This window comes from Harmonia axyridis, chromosome 1, assembly GCF_914767665.1.
Source record: "Harmonia axyridis chromosome 1, icHarAxyr1.1, whole genome shotgun sequence".
NCBI classification, from domain to species: domain Eukaryota; kingdom Metazoa; phylum Arthropoda; class Insecta; order Coleoptera; family Coccinellidae; genus Harmonia; species Harmonia axyridis.
Genome location: NC_059501.1, coordinates 62,379,261 through 62,399,097, shown reverse-complemented (window position 1 = coordinate 62,399,097; position 19,837 = coordinate 62,379,261). Strand labels below are relative to the sequence as shown.

Genomic DNA, 19,837 nt, shown 5'->3' with positions numbered 1-19,837 from the left:
GGACTGCACGCGATAAACCGAATCCAAAGCGAGGAAAAACACAACAGTCAGCTGGCAAGGTTATGGCATCAGTATTATGGTATACGCAAGGTATAATATTCATTGATTACCTCCAAAAGGACCAGACCATCAACAGCGATTTTTATTGGATCGTTTAAAGGATGAAATCGTAAAAAATCGACCCCATTTGAAGAAAAAAAGGTGCTGTTTCATCAAGACAATGTGCCATGTCAAAAACCAATGAAAATAAAGGCTAAATTGAGCTTCGAATTGCTTCTGCATCCACCGTATTCGCCAGATCTGGCACCCAGCGACTTTTTTCTGTTCTCAGACCTCAAACGAATGCTCGCTGGAAAGAAATTCAGCGCCAATGAAGAAGTAATCGCCGAAACTGAAGTCTATTTTGAAGCGAAAGACAAATCGTACCTACTACAAAAATAGTATCGAAAAGATGGAAGATCGCTATAAATCCCTGTATCGCCCTCGAAGGCAACTATGCTGAATAAGAAAATAGAATTTTGCCAAAAAAAAATGAATGTACGGTAGACCGGGGACTTCAATTGGCCTGTTACGCACTATAGAACGGCTTGCAGCGATCCCAGAATTGATGATTTATATGCGAGCCTCAAAAAAATTGATCAGTGGATTTGTAGAAATGCTGTTGATCGTCTTTTGGTTCTCAATTATGTATAGTTGAGTTATATATATTGAGTTATTGGGTATAGGTGACCAAATATATTCCAGTAAATTACTCTTCATTTCTATTCATTAATGACGACGTTTCGGCTATTGTTTGTAGCCATTCTACAAACAATAGCCGAAACGTCGTCATTAATGAATAGAAATGAAGAGTAATTTACTGGAATATATTTGGTCACCTATACCCAATAACTCAATATATATTATCCTAACTAAGGTGCAGAACTTGCTCAAGAATCTGAACATATAGTTGAGTTACACACTGAAATACAATTTCTTTGAACAAATTAGCGCACTATCCTATAAATGAGTAGTAGTGATGCTCAATTTCCAAGATTGAGGTATTTTTCCCTTTGGCGTTGTTACCTCGAAGAGATTTGTCAGCTCCTTCACTAGTTCCATTCCGCCATATTTGAGAAGTTTATTATTCATTTTATCTGCCCCAGGCGCCTATCTGTCCTTCAACTTTTTATAGCTGCTTCATTTCGGGTTATATTTGTTGTCACTAATGGAAAACTCCTATCGCCAAGTCAGTGCTTTATCATTTTTTTTTTATTGGAATACGGTAAAATAAGTTTCATTTTATGCTTTTTCCTTCTTCATATTTTCATTATGTGTTTTAGTATTTACCCAGTGCAGAACAAATGGAAAAGCTTAAAGAATTCAAGGACCCTTATGAAGAATTAACAGAGGCGGAACAATTCTGTTTGAAAATATCAGAGATAGAAAGGCCACTGCCCAGGTTGAAATCTTTGCAATTTATTCACTTCTACCATGAGATCAAAAGTGACATGAAACCTGTAAGTAAAGAGTTGAAAAACGAGTTCAAAACTGAGAGAATTCAGAATGGTATTATTATATCCTTCCGAATTCATTGACAAATATTTTTGTTCTGTTTCGATCTTACAATTTTAATTTATTTTTAGAGTATTCAAGTAGTTATAGATGCTTCTAACGAGGTTAAAAATAGCACGAAATTAGCAGAAATTCTAGAACTGATATTGCTATTAGGAAACTACATGAATAGTGGTAGCCGAATGAACGAGCGTTTCAATTTTTCCCCTACTTCATTTCAGAGAAATCTAATCAGGATGATAGTGCCAGAGTTAAAGAGCTCCAAAGACAACTGGGAGAGGCTCTACAAGCTAAAGTGGAAATAGAAGCTAAACTTAACACATTAAAATCAGCAAGTAGCGAAAAAGTGTTGGAGAAAGAAAATGAGAGACCATTGGAGGACGCGAATGACAACTCAGTACCTCCTGCACCTCCAATGCTGGAATCATCAAGCATACCTTCACCACCTCCGCTTCCCATATTAGTACCTCACCCTATGGATGGCATTCCACCTTTGGCTCCAGGAATGGCTTCAGCAGTGCCCTTACCACCAAGCTGGCCAAATGAGAGTCAAAACATTCCGTATGGTCTTAAGCCAAAGAAAAAGTGGAATACACCAGTACCGCTGAAAAAAGCGAATTGGATAACAGTACGTTTTTTTATTTCCTTCGTATGTGTATACTACTGAAATTGAAGTAACCACACTGTAATCTACAGAATTGTTACAAGCGTTTAAAATTTCACTTTCAGAAAATGTCTTTGAAGAGTTGTAAAGATTCTGTGGATTAGAGTGTGGTTGATACAACTTCAGTAGAATACTATGCTTACCGTGAACTCGAAATACTTCATATGTGTAAACATGGAGTTTTAACGATATGATGTTATTTTTCAGATCCCTCCTCGAAAAATGATCGAGAAGTCGTTTTGGATCAATGTGGAAGAGGAGAAGTTTGCCAATGACGAAATATTGAGAGAGTTGGATGAAAAGTTTTTCCCGGTTACTAAGCTGAAACCAGAAAATGAAGAGAAAAAGTGAGTAGCATTTTTATTGGAATTTCTTTATGTTCATTCTGGTATCCTGATAAAAAGTTTGCTTTCAGCAAAAAACAAATTTTGTATGCAAAAATTTGCCGACTTTAACATGAAAACGGCATTTATCAGTAACCAATTCTAAATTAAATCTTGTAAAAGTGGTTTATTCATTTCAAGATTAAAAGGAGTATCAATATGATTAGAAGCTTTGAAATATGTTGCATTTTTGGATGTGACTCCTTGGTGCGCATTTTGATATCTGATATAGAGGAATTACAGTTTTTCCTTGAAAGACAATAGAATAAAATGCGGCGAATATAATAGTGTTTTCATTATTTCGAAAAATTGACCTTTGGAGTCATTCAAGGCAAAAAATCACTTCCTATTGAAATTCCTAGAGTTTACGTTTTAATGCCAACCAATTTTAAATCGAAGTTAATGGGAATAGCTATTATAGTTTTCGAAAAAAACTCTGGATATTTTTTTCCGAATATTTTGATTCTACACACTGCAAAATGAAAACTCAGCTCAACCGCTGAGCTGAGCAGAGGTTTACATTTGCAAATGCTGAGCGCATATCCTTTATATGAAAACAAAAGCCTCAAGCGCACTATCCTATAAATGAGTAGTAGTGATGCTCAATTTCCAAGATTGAGGTATTTTTCCCTTTGGCGTTGTTACCTAGAACAGATTTGTCAGCTCCTTCACTAGTTCCATTCCGCCATATTTGAGTAGTTTATTATTCATTTTATCTGCCCCAGGCTCCTTTCTGTCCTTCAACTTTTTATAGCTGCTTCATTTTGGGTTATATTTGTTGTCACTAATGGAAAACTCCTATCGCCAAGTCGGTGCTTTATCATTTTTTTTTATTGTTTATTGAAATACGGTAAAATAAGTTTTATTTTATGCTTTTTCCTTCTTCATATTTTCATTATGTTTTTTAGTATTTACCCAGTGCAGAACAAATGGAAAAGCTCAAAGAATTCAAGGACTCTTATGAAGAATTAACAGAGGCGGAACAATTCTGTTTGAAAATATCAGAGATAGAAAGGCCACTGCCCAGGTTGAAATCTTTGCAATTTATTCACTTTTACCATGAGATCAAAAGTGACATGAAACCTGTAAGTAAAGAGTTGAAAAACGAGTTCAAAACTGAAAGAATTCAGAATGGTATTATTATATCCTTCCGAATTCATTGACAAATATTTTTGTTCTGTTTCGATCTTACAATTTTAATTTATTTTTAGAGTATTCAAGTAGTTATAGATGCTTCTAACGAGGTTAAAAATAGAACGAAATTAGCAGAAATTCTAGAACTGATACTGCTATTAGGAAACTACATGAATAGTGGTAGCCGGAATGAACGAGCGTTTGGTTTCGAAATTAATTTTCTAATAAATCATTTTCGCTAATGAAAACGATCGATCACTCTCATCAACATCTGGTAAACTACTATGAAGAAATGCCCCATATTGATGAGTGAGTAATGAAAAATTAAGTATATTATACTAATGGAGAACATAATTAGAAATCAATTTCAATAACCATTTGAAAATTCATAGAAACTACGATAAAATATATAAATTTCTTTAGGGTGGAAATCTAAATAATAATAATTAGTATAAGCATTATAAATATATGTATCATACAAATATAAAGTAGAAGTAGTGAATCCATTTCAAAATTCATTATAAATATGTTATAAGAGATATTCTTTCAGTGCAATAACTAAAAAAGTTCATAATTTTCAGAGCATGTCGAGTCTCATTGAATACCATAAATAAATCTCTGAAACAGTTAAACGGTAGCATTGGAAATGTTGGAAAAAGACAAGCAAACACTTAAGAGACAGGTGAAGCTCCTTTTGCTAGGAGCTGGAGAGAGTTGAAAATCCACATTTCTCAAACAAATGAGGATTATTCATGGGATGAAGTTCGACCATGAATATCTCAAGGAGTTCCAACAGGTCATATACGAAAATGTTGTCCGAGGGATGCAAAGTTTAGTGGATGCCAGGGCTAAATTAGACATTCCTTGGGGTGACCCTACGAACTCTTGTGCTGGAAAAGAGTTACTTCTTTTCAACAAAGTATTGCATTTAGATGCAAAACTTCTTCTAAGTTACACTCCGTCCATAGCAAAATTGTGGTCTGACAGTGGTATACGAAGAGCTTTTGATCGAAGAAGAGAGTTCCAAATTAGTGATTCTGTGAAATATTTCTTGAATAATTTAATTTCACATTTATGAAATATTGATTCAACTCATTCCAGTGGATGTGAAATGCGAAAAAGGAGGTTTAATAGGAGGAGCAGAATTTGCAGAATTCGCTTCAAATTTTGAAAAGGCAGTGGAGGCTGAAGAAACATTGCAAAATTTGGAACTTGATTCGTCATCTCCGGAATATTGCATTCTGCTTTTCCGACAGCGAATGCTGTCTGATGAGATTGCTAGGTAACTAAAACGTTAAGAACTTTGTATCAAATCTACAAACCATTAATATTTTTATCAGTGGCGGCTAGTAACATTATAAGATGGTGAGGCACATTTGAGAAAAAAATTTTTAATATTAATATTTCAATTTTCAAGTTTATGGACAAAGTTTATCTAAAGAACTTCACTCTGTCTGTGACATATAATAATCATTATAAATTTTTTTATTACTAAGACTCAATTGATGATAATATGATGAAAATCCTAAAAGGGTTGAGAAAAACTCTAACCCGTTGAATTGAACTGCACGCATTACTTAACAAACCATAGTAACACAAAATTTTTTTGCAAAATTCGATTTTATTATTCAACATAGTTGCCTTCGAGGGCTATATAGCGATACCATTTTTGTAGTACGATTTGTCTTTCGCTTCAAAATAGGCCTCCGAGTCAGCGATTACTTCTTCATTGGCACTAAATTTCTTTTCAGCGAGCATTCTTTTGAGGTCTGAGAATAGAAAAAAGTCGCTTGGGGGCAGATCTGACGAATGTGGATGCAGAAGCAATTCGAAGTCCAATTCATGCAATTTGCAATTGTTTTCATTGATTTATGACAGCCTCATTTTTTCTTCGAATGGGGCCGTTTTTTAACGATTTCATCCTTTAAACGATCCAATAATGCTATATAATGATCGCTTTTGATGTTCTGGCCCTTTTGGAAGTAATCAATGAATATTATACCTTGCGCATTCCAGAATACTGATGCCATAACCTTGCCATCGTGTGCAGTACACTCAAAATTCAGGTTTATTACATTTAAACAGTTTTAAACATTGCTCAGAATCATTAACACGTTGTTGCTTTTGATCGATTGTGAGCTCACGTGGCACCCATTTTGCACACAGCTTTCTCATGTACAAATATTCATGAATTATATGATGGACATGTTCAGATGATATCTCGATCAACTTCACTTCGCGGTCATTCCAAATTATTTTGTGACCTTTTTTGATTTTTTCGTCGGTGTTTTGGGTTTCCACTGCGCAAGCCACCACTGTTTTCTTTGAAAATTGTCCTACCATATTCCAACAATTCTTTATTTCACAGACCTACCCATTCGAGGATAATCAAATTACTGAAGAACTCTGGGCTCGATCTTGACTTAATCCAAAAACTGAAAGGTAAGAATCTTTTTCCAATATACGTTGCAGTCTGTACCCTGTATTACAAAATACTAAATACTCTCTCTTTCCCTTGAAAGATTATCATTTTCAATGATAAACCTTTCGAATCTTTCAGGAAAAGAATTCAATCCCCTCTGAAATTTCCATATTTAACTTATTTAATCTACTGAAAAATTCGTCTATTCGCAATCTAGCGCTTTCCTCGAAAATTATCGGGAGTATATGAATAAAATTGGGTACAATAATTGGTTGCTATATGACATTATTCCTCCTTATTCAGAAGCTTAATAATTTTCATTTGAAATTACAAAAATGAGGAATTCAAATTGAGAAAAACAAATATTTCGGAAACTTGGAGACACATAATCAGGAAATTGAGAACATATAGGGTGATTCACCTATTAGCCTTAGACGTTTACTAATCATAATTTTGTGCTAAAAATTTGCATATTGAGGTTGAGACAATGATCTTTCTGCCTTAAATATTTTCAGATCTCTGCAACATCTGGTTATACGAAAACAGTCTACCACTTCCTTATTTCAGATCGTATTTATTGCATGATAAAATAGAGCTTATTTGGTGACAATTTCAGCAATTTGACATAAGTTGGATATAGTTCTTAAGTTAATGAGATTCTCATGAAAAGAATGGTTGCGACGAGGACTTAATTTTTTTCGAATATTTAAGCAGAATTTTTTTCAAGAAAAATTTTTTTTTAATCTGCCAATACGTTGTACTTTAACACTGTTTGCGGTTTGGACCAAAAATGAACAGGGTGTTTATGAGATCATAAACTTGGACAACTCAAATTCGTCAAAACTCAAGTTTTTTAAATTACAACAAATGTTACCCACAATTTTTACTTCTTCAGTCAATTCTACGTATAAAAAGAGACGGGTTAGTTAGTTCTTTAACAACCACTGGCTAAATATTGGGAACTTTAAAAGCAAATGGTAAAACAGGCCCTTATTCTCATTGATACAGAAATAGTTCAGAATACACCAGGTCGAGCTTATTTCTTCAAATAACTTGAACTCGAAATATAAATAATTGGTTTCAATGGTTTAGGATTTGTTCTCGGGAATTTAACACAGATCCTTTCATCAAACACAGATATGAATTGAATCTGTTCTGATTAATTTTGCTTTATGAAGTCACTAACTACACTCTTTATAATCTCTCCTCTTCATTATTGTAACTCAATTTTTCCTCTACTTCATTTCAGAGAAATCTAATCAGGATGATAGTGCCAGAGTTAAAGAGCTCCAAAGACAACTGGGAGAGGCTCTACAAGCTAAAGTGGAAATAGAAGCTAAACTTAACACATTAAAATCAGCAAGTAGCGAAAAAGTGTTGGGAAAGAAAATGAGAGACCATTGGAGGACGCGAATGACAACTCAGTACCTCCTGCACCTCCAATGCGCAGGAATCATCAAGCATACCTTCACCACCTCCGCTTCCCATACTAGTACCTCCCCCTATGGATGGCATTCCACCTTTGGCTATAGGAATGGCTTCAGCAGTGCCCTTACCACCAAGCTGGCCAAATGAGAGTCAAAACATTCCGTATGGTCTTAAGCCAAAGAAAAAGTGGAATACACCAGTACCGCTGAAAAAAGCGAATTGGATAACAGTACGTTTTTTTATTTCCTTCGTATGTGTATACTACTGAAATTGAAGTAACCACACTGTAATCTACAGAATTGTTACAAGCGTTTAAAATTTCACTTTCAGAAAATGTCTTTAAAGGGTTGTAAAGATTCTGTGGATTAGAGTGTGGTTGATACAACTTCAGTAGAATACTATGCTTACCGTGAACTCGAAATACTTCATATGTGTAAACATGGAGTTTTAACGATATGATGTTATTTTTCAGATCCCTCCTCGAAAAATGATCGAGAAGTCGTTTTGGATCAATGTGGAAGAGGAGAAGTTTGCCAATGACGAAATATTGAGAGAGTTGGATGAAAAGTTTTTCCCGGTTACTGAGCTGAAACCAGAAAATGAAGAGAAAAAGTGAGTAGCATTTTTATTGGAATTTCTTTATGTTCATTCTGGTATCCTGATAAAAAGTTTGCTTTCAGCAAAAAACAAATTTTGTATGCAAAAATTTGCCGACTTTAACATGAAAACGGCATTTATCAGTAACCAATTCTAAATTAAATCTTGTAAAAGTGGTTTATTCATTTCAAGATTAAAAGGAGTATCAATATGATTAGAAGCTTTGAAATATGTTGCATTTTTGGATGTGACTCCTTGGTGCGCATTTTGATATCTGATATAGAGGAATTACAGTTTTTCCTTGAAAGACAATAGAATAAAATGCGGCGAATATAATAGTGTTTTCATTATTTCGAAAAATTGACCTTTGGAGTCATTCAAGGCAAAAAATCACTTCCTATTAAAATTCCTAGAGTTTACGTTTTAATGCCAACCAATTTTGAATCGAAGTTAATGGGAATAGCTATTATAGTTTTCGAAAAAAACTCTGGATATTTTTTTCTGAATATTTTGATTCTACACACTGCAAAATGAAAACTCAGCTCAACTGCTGAGCTGAGCAGAGGTTTACATTTGCAAATGCTGAGCGCATATCCTTTATATGAAAACAAAAGCCTCAAGCGCACTATCCTATAAATGAGTAGTAGTGATGCTCAATTTCCAAGATTGAGGTATTTTTCCCTTTGGCGTTGTTACCTCGAAGAGATTTGTCAGCTCCTTCACTAGTTCCATTCCGCCATATTTGAGAAGTTTATTATTCATTTTATCTGCCCCAGGCGCCTTTCTGTCCTTAAACTTTTTATAGCTGCTTCATTTTGGGTTATATTTGTTGTCACTAATGGAAAACTCCTATCGCCAAGTCAGTGCTTTATCATTTTTTTTTTGTTTTTAATTGGAATACGGTAAAATAAGTTTTATTTTATGCTTTTTCCTTCTTCATATTTTCATTATGTTTTTTAGTATTTACCCAGTGCAGAACAAATGGAAAAGCTCAAAGAATTCAAGGACACTAACTACACTCTTTATAATCTCTCCTCTTCATTATTGTAACTCAATTTTTCCTCTACTTCATTTCAGAGAAATCTAATCAGGATGATAGTGCCAGAGTTAAAGAGCTCCAAAGACAACTGGGAGAGGCTCTACAAGCTAAAGTGGAAATAGAAGCTAAACTTAACACATTAAAATCAGCAAGTAGCGAAAAAGTGTTGGGAAAGAAAATGAGAGACCATTGGAGGACGCGAATGACAACTCAGTACCTCCTGCACCACCAAGCTGGCCAAATGAGAGTCAAAACATTCCGTATGGTCTTAAGCCAAAGAAAAAGTGGAATACACCAGTACCGCTGAAAAAAGCGAATTGGATAACAGTACGTTTTTTTATTTCCTTCGTATGTGTATACTACTGAAATTGAAGTAACCACACTGTAATCTACAGAATTGTTACAAGCGTTTAAAATTTCACTTTCAGAAAATGTCTTTAAAGGGTTGTAAAGATTCTGTGGATTAGAGTGTGGTTGATACAACTTCAGTAGAATACTATGCTTACCGTGAACTCGAAATACTTCATATGTGTAAACATGGAGTTTTAACGATATGATGTTATTTTTCAGATCCCTCCTCGAAAAATGATCGAGAAGTCGTTTTGGATCAATGTGGAAGAGGAGAAGTTTGCCAATGACGAAATATTGAGAGAGTTGGATGAAAAGTTTTTCCCGGTTACTAAGCTGAAACCAGAAAATGAAGAGAAAAAGTGAGTAGCATTTTTATTGGAATTTCTTTATGTTCATTCTGGTATCCTGATAAAAAGTTTGCTTTCAGCAAAAAACAAATTTTGTATGCAAAAATTTGCCGACTTTAACATGAAAACGGCATTTATCAGTAACCAATTCTAAATTAAATCTTGTAAAAGTGGTTTATTCATTTCAAGATTAAAAGGAGTATCAATATGATCCGACTTTTGCCTATACGCGTAGGATTTCTCCTCGCCGTCGGCTTCTCACTCCTCGCTAAGAGGAACATTCACTCAATCCCAGATATTTAAAATATCAGAAGGGCAGAGCTCGGTCGTGTCCGGTCGTTGTGGTCCCCCTGGTTCTCGTCGAACTTCTGGTCCTCTCACACGTGATCCTTGGACCTGTCCTTCGCTTCCTAGGAATTTTCTCACCGTCCTTGCAGTACCTAAAAGAACAGCTTTTTGCATTATATTACATATATACTCACTAAGACCTAGTTCCTTGATATTTCTCTTGAGATTTTTGGGTACTATTCCTGTTGTTGAGATGATAATTGGAATAGTTCTCGTTGATATCATTCCCCACTGGCGCTTTATCTGAAATTCGAGGTCCCTATATTTTGAAATTTTTTCGACCTCTTTTTGACGCATGTTGTTGTTATTGGGTATTGCTACGTCGATGAGTATTGCTGCCTTTTGATGTTTATCAACTAGCAATATATCTGGCCTGTTGTGAGGGACTGTTTTATCAGTCAAAACTGTACGATCCCAGTACAGTTTATAGCGTTCGTTTTCCAGGATGGTTTCCGGTCGGTATTTGTAGTATGGCACTTTTTCAGAATGAATTAGTGTTAATTTAGTTGCCATTTCTTGGTGTAGAATCTTTCCTACTGCATCGTGTCTCTCTTTATATTCATTTCCTGCAAACATTTGACATCCTCCCGTGATATGTTGGATTGTCTCATTCGTTGGACACCCATAACGGCATCGATCGTCAGTAATAGTTCGATCCTTTATGATATGCTTGCAGTAATTTCTTGTTGAGATCACTTGATCTTGGATGGCTAAAAGAAATCCTTCCGTTTCTGGATACATCGCACCTGATGTGAGCCAATAGTTCGACGCTTCAATGTCGACATGATCCTGGTTCACCTCGTTGAAATGTCGTCCATGTAGGGGCTTTTCTCTCCATCTTTGCATTTTTTCTTGGATTGTCTGGTGGTTGTATGACAATTGCTCCTTGTGCAGTTGCAAAGGTGTTGATTCGTCTGCTTCACACAGTACTTTGTAGATCTCTGACGTGCCTGATTTGTCTTTGAAGTATGTTCGTAGGCATTCAATTTGACCATTGGCAAGTTCCATGATGTCTAGCAGACCTCTGCCTCCTTTATTCCTCGGCAGTGTCGTCCTCTCAATGCTACTTTTCGGATGGTGCTTGTGTGCTTTCGTCATCAAGGTTCTCATTTTGCGTTGCAGGTTTTCCATATCTGTTTTGCTCCATGGAATGATACCGAAAGAGTATGTGAGAATTGAACATGCATATGTGTTGATGGCTCTCGTCATGTTCTTGCTGTTGAGGTTTGTTTTTAAAATTTTGTTGATTCTCCTAATGAACTCAGTTGTTAAGTCTTCCTTCATTCTTTGATGGTTTATTCGTCGGTTTTGTTTCATTCCTAAGTATTTATAAAGATTGTCCGATTTCATTGCTTCTATCTCCTGTCCATTACTCCATTGGAGAAAGCTATCGGTTCATCTTGGATTTTTCCACGCACTACGCTAATCGTACGACACTTGTCCAAACGGAATTTCATCCCCACGTCTTTCGAAAAATTTTCCACTAGTTTGACCATAATTTGCAAGTGGTTTTTGTTGCCTGTTATAAGTTTCAGGTCATCCATGTATAGCAAATGATTGAGTGCAATGGTATTTCTATTTCCTTATTATGGTATAATCTCCTTGTTGGTCATGACCAGAAGATGAGATAGTTTCTTGGATGTCCTCAATCTTGGTAGAATCGGTCGTCTCAATGGATCTGTGCCCTCAAAATCTATAACACATCTATTCATTGTGGCAGATAATCGCTCCAGTAGTTGTCTTTGGTCTTCTTCTGGATTTTCGACGGGTGCAGCATATATTTTCCGTCGTTGAGCATCACTTATTGCTATCACATCTGCGTTGTTTTGTTCCTCAGTGTTCATTTGTGCATTGATGTTCTGTTGGTTTTCAGCACATTCGTAGTTTTCTTCAATTGTCCTTTCGTTGTTAGTGAGGTCTCTATTCTGTAGCCTCAGTTGGACTTCATTTTTTATGGTGTTAAGTCTCTCATCGGGTACAAGTTTATTTCTCAATATGACCCGGTATTGGTCGGCTACTCTTTGCTCAGAAACTTGGAGTTCGGGATAGTTTCTTTCGAATTCTGCAAATAATTTTTGCCGGTAGCCTATTTTATCCTCTTCCATATTAGTCACTTCATAGTATATGCGCATGATCGTTTCATTTATCGACCTTGTCCATTTCATGCGTCTTCTTGGTAGACCTGCTTGGGTGAGTGCTGGTTGGGGATCCTGCGCAGCACCTTCAGCGGTCGGAGAAACTCGTGTTATTCTTCTCCTAGAATGTTGAGATTGTGGAGGCGTAGCATTTTCCTTATTATTATTATTATTACTAGTACGCCCATAGATCTACCTTGTAGGTAGATCAATATATCCTGTAGATCTACCTAATAGGTAGATCAATGTTGTCCATAGATCTACCTTGTAGGTAGATCAATGTTGCCCACAGATCTACCTTGTAGGTAGATCAATGTTGTCCATAGATCTACCTTGTAGGTAGATCATCATAGCCCATAGATCTACCTTTTAGGTTGATCAATATAGCCCATAGATCCATATTTTAATTCATTCATAAATACTTCCATATCTCCTGTAAAATCGATATCGCACTGTATAAAAAATATTCATCGCACGTATATCTTCGCAAATTATGCAAGAGAAAACAAATCTAAAGCTCTTATTCCAATTTCCAGATTTCATAAGGTCTCGATTTTCCAGAAATGTATAATTGGCGCTTGAAAATTGTACACCCTGTATATAATCGTCAATCCCCACCTGTATACCTTCAAGAATTATGCAATTGAATGATAACCTATAGAGCTAACATGACAACTATAAGAAAAGTTTTCAGTTCTCCAGAGACATTTCGGAAATTGTACACTCTGTATAAACGTTATTCATCGCACGTATATCTTCGCAAATTATGTGAGAGAAATCTAACTTGAAATTTCAATTTTCAGATTTCATAAGTTTTCAATTTTACAGAAAAGCATAATTGGCGCTCGAAAATTGTACACCCTGTATAATATGGTCAATTTATCGAAAAACCTCCAATAGGCAACTTGAAAAAAAACAATGTATAATCGTTATTCTTATATGTACTTTGAAAATCGGAAAAACATAATTATATGTGTATACTACGAAATCATTCACACAATAGACTAAACAAAAAATTGATCCATTTCAATAATCCGAAGCATTCACCGCCAAATAATATAAAAATTAATAACTGGCGAAAAATTAAGAAAAAAAAAATTATCACCTGCTGCAAGATTTGAACTCGCATCCCAAAAGAGACCTCAGATTGTACGACCGCATCCCTAACGACCCGGCCACAATGCCTTTGCATAATTATGTGCATTTGTGCTCCTTATAGGAATAATGTCAAAATAACTGGTGACAGAGATTCTATAAATTGATGAATTTTCATGAATTTCGTTTGAAAAATCGTTAAATATAAGGGAAAGCGAATTAAAATATCTCTACCTACCAGTTTTTTTCGCCTCAAATGCTGATATCTTTCCAAAATGATATATTTACCTTAACAATTCACATGAAACGGAATGCTTCAAGATTTGACCAATTTCCATGAAAATATCAACAAAACGCAAAAATACCATCATAAAAGGGTGGTACATACAGGTGTAGTCTATTATTTCCTCAAATTTCTCGTTAAAAACTTTTCAAATAACCAAATGACTCCTGTAGAGGCTTCTGGCAAACCAAGCTTTCCACTGACACAAAACGATTCCGCTTGAAAATATCATAAAATATACATGGAAAAAGGGATATAAATCGCATCTGATTCATCTTTTCTTGTATATTTCCTCTCGATTCGTCCAAATTTCAACATTTCCATTAAAATATCATCTGACGTTTCCCATTTTCATTCTGTATTTCGACGATTTCATGAATGAGCACAGAATTGGTTAAAACGTCAGAATATTTTGAATAGATTATTAGATTGATCCTTGATTTTATTATACAGTTATTCATATTTCAAATAGTTCTATTCATCAAGAGCCCTCTAATGGACACAGTAAAAATAATATAAAACCTAAATATTCTAGAAACGTCAATTGCCGCGGACGTTGCTAGGCCCGTTGCTACCCAAGGACATCGTAGTATTTTCCTATTGGTCGTTCACGTCGACGTGAATCTGGAAATTCGTCGGGAAATTTCCCAAACTTTATCCGTTCATTCCCAGGTAATCCCGAAAAATCGGGAAACGGGAATATCCGCGGGAGTTAATTCGACATTTTCTCTTTCTTCCCGTACTTTTAGTTTTTCTCGTATCTCTCCCAGAGCCGAGAACACTCGACCGCAAAATCGGTCCAAAATCGTTCGATTTTCGGTGGGAGGAGCGCTTACGAGTTTAATATAGTATATTACATATAAATGAAGGCTGAGGACTAAGTCCTATGTAAGCCTAAAAACCAAAGAAATCAATAAGCTGACTGAATGCATGCAGAGAAAAAAAAAACAATTATTATATGCATAGAAACAAATTAACCAAATAAGCAACTGTCTATTTTGTTTTTAAAACTATTCACTGAGTCAGAATTCACTACATCACCAGGTAAGCCATTCCATGTCTCGAATATACGGTTGAACAAAAAATATTGTCTCTGTCTTGTGGCAAACTTCTCCTTTTTCAATTTGAAAGTGTGACCTCTCAACCGCGGATCATTGTTGAAGATGAGAAGTTCTCTAAGGTTAGCATAATTGTACTTGGCTATACGGAAAGATATGACAAGGTCCCCACGGAGTCGACGTTGGTCAAAAGCTATCAGTTGTGCCATCCTCAGTCTTTCGGGATAGGTTGGCCGCACTTCACCAAAAGTCATACGCGTGGCTCGACGCTGAACACTCTCCAACAAGTTCCTGTCGCGCACCAAGACCGGACACCACACTGAACCTGCATACTCCATAATTGGACGAACGTAGGTTTTGTATAGTTTTATCGAACTTGAATATGATAAATGGGAGAACGTTTTGCGGATGAGGTAGATCAGCGTATTGGCGCGCTTGCATGTGGATATTATGTGTTCGGACCAAGTTAGGTCAGCGTTAATAGTCACTCCCAAGTCCACATGTGAGGACACTATGCGTAACGGTTGACCGTTTATCGTGTACGTGCGGAGTGGATTGTTCTTTCCTTGGTGAAGTACAACGCATTTGTCGACATTAAGAGGTATCAGCCATTCCTCACACCACTGACTAGTCGAATCTAGGTCTTCTTGAAGGAATTGATGCTCTACTATGGCATTTCCATACAGTTTAGTATCATCGGCATAAAACGACTTGCGGGACTTTATATGAAGCGCAAGATCACTTGCATAAACAACGAAGAGGAGTGGGCCAAGAATAGACCCCTGGGGAACCCCACTTGTGACTTGTCTGTCCGAAGAAAAATAATGACCCACCTTGACAGTGAAAGTCCGGTCCGTCAAGTAATCTTGAATCCATAGGCTTAGTTGGCCCCGGATACCGAATGTGTTGAGTTTATGCATTAGCCTCCGCACTGGGACCCTGTCGAAGGCCTTGGCAAAGTCAAGATAAACGATGTCTGTCGGTATTTTCTTATCGTAAGCAGTCGTCCAATCGTTCAGGCACTGTAGAAGATTGCTGGTGGTGGACTTACCTTTGACGAAACCATGTTGCTCCGATGGAATGATTTGGTGTTTTGATAGAAATTTTGACATATCTTCCACAATTATTGATTCCATTACTTTGGAAGGCACGGAAAGAAGACTAATGGGCCTGTAGTTGATTGGATTGAGTTTATCACCCTTTTTGAAAACAGCAGTGACAGAGGCCCTCTTCCAGGCACGTGGGATTTGCGATTTTGCGAAAGAGACAGACATGATCGTTGACAATGGAGAGCAGAGAACCTCGGAAAATTTGTTGAGAAAAAAGGAGCTTATTCCATCCAAACCAGGAGATGAGTTTGGTTTAATATTCGACAAATGATTTTTAATCTTTTCCGAAGTAAACGTCACGTGGTTCAGACTATCACGCAGTCGTTCTGCCCTAATCCGCGGCAGTTGACCATCTGGAGGCTCAACTGAAAAGGAGCTTGTGAAAGAGTCAGCCAAAACTTCAGCCGCCTCGGTGTTTGTAGAGGACAGGGAACCGTCAGGTTTTCGCAAGAGCGGAATGCTTACTTTGGTATTCAGGTTGGATCGTATGAACTTGTATAGTTTTTTACCGTTTTCAGAGTTTGCGATAGATTCCTCAAACTCACGTCGTGAAGACTTTAGTGCTGATACCAGGTGTTTAGAAAAATTTCGATGAGTTTGATAATCCTCTGGGGCTCTTGATCTTTTGTATCTCCTCCAAAGCCTCTTTTTATGATGTATGAGTGACATTATTTCGGTATTTATCCATGGCTTAAGAGGGTTTTTTCGGCACAATTTGCTGCGGGAGTTCTTATCAATAGATGCAGTTACGGTTGAGTAAAATCTGTCCCAGAGGATGTCAACGTCGTTACATGTATTTAAGAGGGCTATCCAATCTACGGTGGAAAGTTCCTCTGATAAACGATCAAAGTCGACTATTTTGAAAACTTCGCTTTCGCACTTGTTTGGAATGAAACAATTGAGCTGAATAGTTGCGTAGATCACAACATGGTCCGATATTCCAACAGGCGGCAGTACTTCATGATCTGTGACAATGTTTTCATCGTTGGTAAAAATGAGGTCAAGAACAGATGGTTCGTTGTTGTTTCGGAATCTAGTTGGTTCGGTGATAAGTTGAAAGAGGTTTGAATCGGCAACAAAATGCATAAAATTACTCATGGCACTATTTGTATCAGGTATCTTATCAATAGGCCAAGCAATATTGGGGTAGTTAAAGTCACCAGCAATGATGAGATTGTCAAGTGTCGACAGTTGGCTCAGGTAATCGATCAACTGAGCATTGGCTTCGGGGGATACCTCAGGAGGTCTGTAGACACATACTAAGTTTATGTTTATGGTTTCCTTGGTGAGGCTGAGATGCAGGGCCTCCACACCCCGGACCACGGCAATGTGCTGCTGAACCTCAAAGTTGGCCACGATCTCATCGCACAAGTATATGCACACTCCACCACCGACACGATTCAATCTGTCCGCTCTGTAAACGCTGTAACCTGCGATGCTTATTAGTGAATCTGGGACAGTTGATTTAAGCCATGTTTCGGTTAGGAAAATTATGTTAGGTTTGAGATCAACTATGTTACATACGAGTTCATTGAATTTAGCAAATAACGAGTGTAAATTAGAATAAAAAAAATTTCCAGCCTAGATAGGGCAATTGTTGGCCTCCGTTAGAGGCTATCTTGTGTACGAAAGTTGGTTGAGATTATTTTGGGCGCACCATGTATATATTTTATGGTAAGGTTAGGCTCTCCGTTTGCCTTCCTCGCATCAAGTTCCCCGCGTAGTCTATTCAGTAGCTGAACCTGAGAGGGAGTTTGGTCACTTATGATAGATAATTTCGAAGTAGAACTTTTCCCAATTAAATTTTTCTTATTCCTTAAAATGGTTCGAGCATCGTGCTCGCTTGGCATTACCAACTTAATCATACGTGGATACTTGTTTGCAACGTTGGGTTTGCCCACTCGAAAAATGGTGATAGGCTTAGCTGGACAGTTTACAGTATTGAGCACCTCCGTCACCACCGATCCGTCATGCTTCCTCCCAGCATTCACGTCTCCCGCAAGTTCAGGGACCCCCCTGATAAACACATTTTTGGCCCGATTCAATCTGTCCAGTACCTCCTGAATAACAACATCAGAGGACTGCACAGACTTAGAGTTTTCGACAGCTGAGCCTTCGACAGCAGTGAGCTTCTCATTTAATGTCTCAATTTTTAATTTAACATCCTCAAGTTCTCTACGTATATCGTTTTTGAATGACTCTATCAGACCTTTGATATCAAGAGAGGCCTCAAGATTTGCACCGCAAGAGTTACATAGAACCTTCAAACATTTAACTCGACGACGAGTAACGCGATCGTCCTGCGGTAGGTCTGTACAAGTGACGTGGATCAGTCTCTTGCAGCCGTCGCACTGAAGTTTCATGCTATCCGAAGGTAGCACCGGCTTCGTGCAGTTCGCGCATGAGGTGTTTTCAGACATTATTGATAAGGTGTATCTTTGGCTGCTATTGCAGGTGTACGAACAATAAATTTCAATTTCAAATTATTTGTGGGAAAGGAAGTAAGGTAAACTCTTCACTCTCGTGGGCCTTTACGAGAGATTCCAACAGAGGGGGAGGGCCACGGAAAACAAGAAAACGAGGACGGAGGGAAAAGCAAAGGAGGAATTTACGAGTAATATATAACTCGACGTTTATCCGTTAAAGTTTTAAACACGTAGTACGCCAATCCAGCATATGCAGCAGACTAACAACAGCAGGCCAGCGAACATCCACTAACCACACAAGCAGGTCGCCCGTGCGCCACAAAGAGGTGGGGAAGGATTGCGTACCGACTTTCAACTCAAAACGTCGGCGCAATCAGAGGTTTGTCACGAAGAATTATGCGATTTTCACCTCTAAGAAAATAAACAATGGGACAGGAGATGAAAAACAGTATTGCCTGAATTCAGAGAAAAACTTCTAAAAATGAAGATTTTCTTACGTGTCGAACACAAACCAGAATTTAAAAGGCCCAAGTCACAGTTTTCACTGAATTTTTCAAACAATCACCCGAATAAACTTGAATTTAATCTGACAACCGAGAGATATACATGCACCATCAACTCACAATGATTAGAAGCTTTGAAATATGTTGCATTTTTGGATGTGACTCCTTGGTGCGCATTTTGATATCTGATATAGAGGAATTACAGTTTTTCCTTGAAAGACAATAGAATAAAATGCGGCGAATATAATAGTGTTTTCATTATTTCGAAAAATTGACCTTTGGAGTCATTCAAGGCAAAAAATCACTTCCTATTAAAATTCCTAGAGTTTGTCACTAATGGAAAACTCCTATCGCCAAGTCAGTGCTTTATCATTTTTTTTTTGTTTTTAATTGGAATACGGTAAAATAAGTTTTATTTTATGCTTTTTCCTTCTTCATATTTTCATTATGTTTTTTAGTATTTACCCAGTGCAGAACAAATGGAAAAGCTCAAAGAATTCAAGGACACTAACTACACTCTTTATAATCTCTCCTCTTCATTATTGTAACTCAATTTTTCCTCTACTTCATTTCAGAGAAATCTAATCAGGATGATAGTGCCAGAGTTAAAGAGCTCCAAAGACAACTGGGAGAGGCTCTACAAGCTAAAGTGGAAATAGAAGCTAAACTTAACACATTAAAATCAGCAAGTAGCGAAAAAGTGTTGGGAAAGAAAATGAGAGACCATTGGAGGACGCGAATGACAACTCAGTACCTCCTGCACCTCCAATGCAGGAATCATCAAGCATACCTTCACCACCTCCGCTTCCCATACTAGTACCTCCCCCTATGGATGGCATTCCACCTTTAGCTCCAGGAATGGCTTCAGCAGTGCCCTTACCACCAAGCTGGCCAAATGAGAGTCAAAACATTCCGTATGGTCTTAAGCCAAAGAAAAAGTGGAATACACCAGTACCGCTGA

At 37.2% G+C, this 19,837-nt stretch overlaps 2 protein-coding genes and 1 long non-coding RNA gene across 3 annotated transcripts in view; all 3 read left to right on the top strand.

The window, feature by feature from the left end:
• The window catches only part of LOC123688841 (protein diaphanous-like), a 39,250-nt gene extending 37,357 nt beyond the window's left edge, over positions 1 to 1,893 (top strand). The window contains exons 5-6 of the mRNA XM_045627567.1: positions 1,323 to 1,499; positions 1,776 to 1,893. Coding sequence (XP_045483523.1) covers positions 1,323 to 1,499; positions 1,776 to 1,859 — 261 coding nt within the window. The 3' untranslated portion in view covers positions 1,860 to 1,893. The remainder of the gene's footprint in view (positions 1 to 1,322; positions 1,500 to 1,775) is intronic.
• A 139-nt stretch (positions 1,894 to 2,032) lies between these two features.
• LOC123688844 lies at positions 2,033 to 4,473 on the top strand. Its single transcript, XR_006750119.1, has 5 exons — positions 2,033 to 2,182; positions 2,426 to 2,565; positions 3,510 to 3,686; positions 3,813 to 4,044; positions 4,317 to 4,473. It is a non-coding gene; the product is annotated as an uncharacterized LOC123688844 (long non-coding RNA).
• Positions 4,474 to 4,825: 352 nt separating this feature from the next.
• Positions 4,826 to 7,732, top strand: LOC123672854. The gene is made up of 3 exons (XM_045607172.1): positions 4,826 to 5,017; positions 6,104 to 6,177; positions 7,407 to 7,732. Exons 1-3 carry the CDS (start codon positions 4,995 to 4,997, stop codon positions 7,730 to 7,732), a joined length of 423 nt encoding a protein of 140 aa, XP_045463128.1. The 5' UTR covers positions 4,826 to 4,994.
• The last annotated feature ends 12,105 nt before the right edge of the window (positions 7,733 to 19,837 follow it).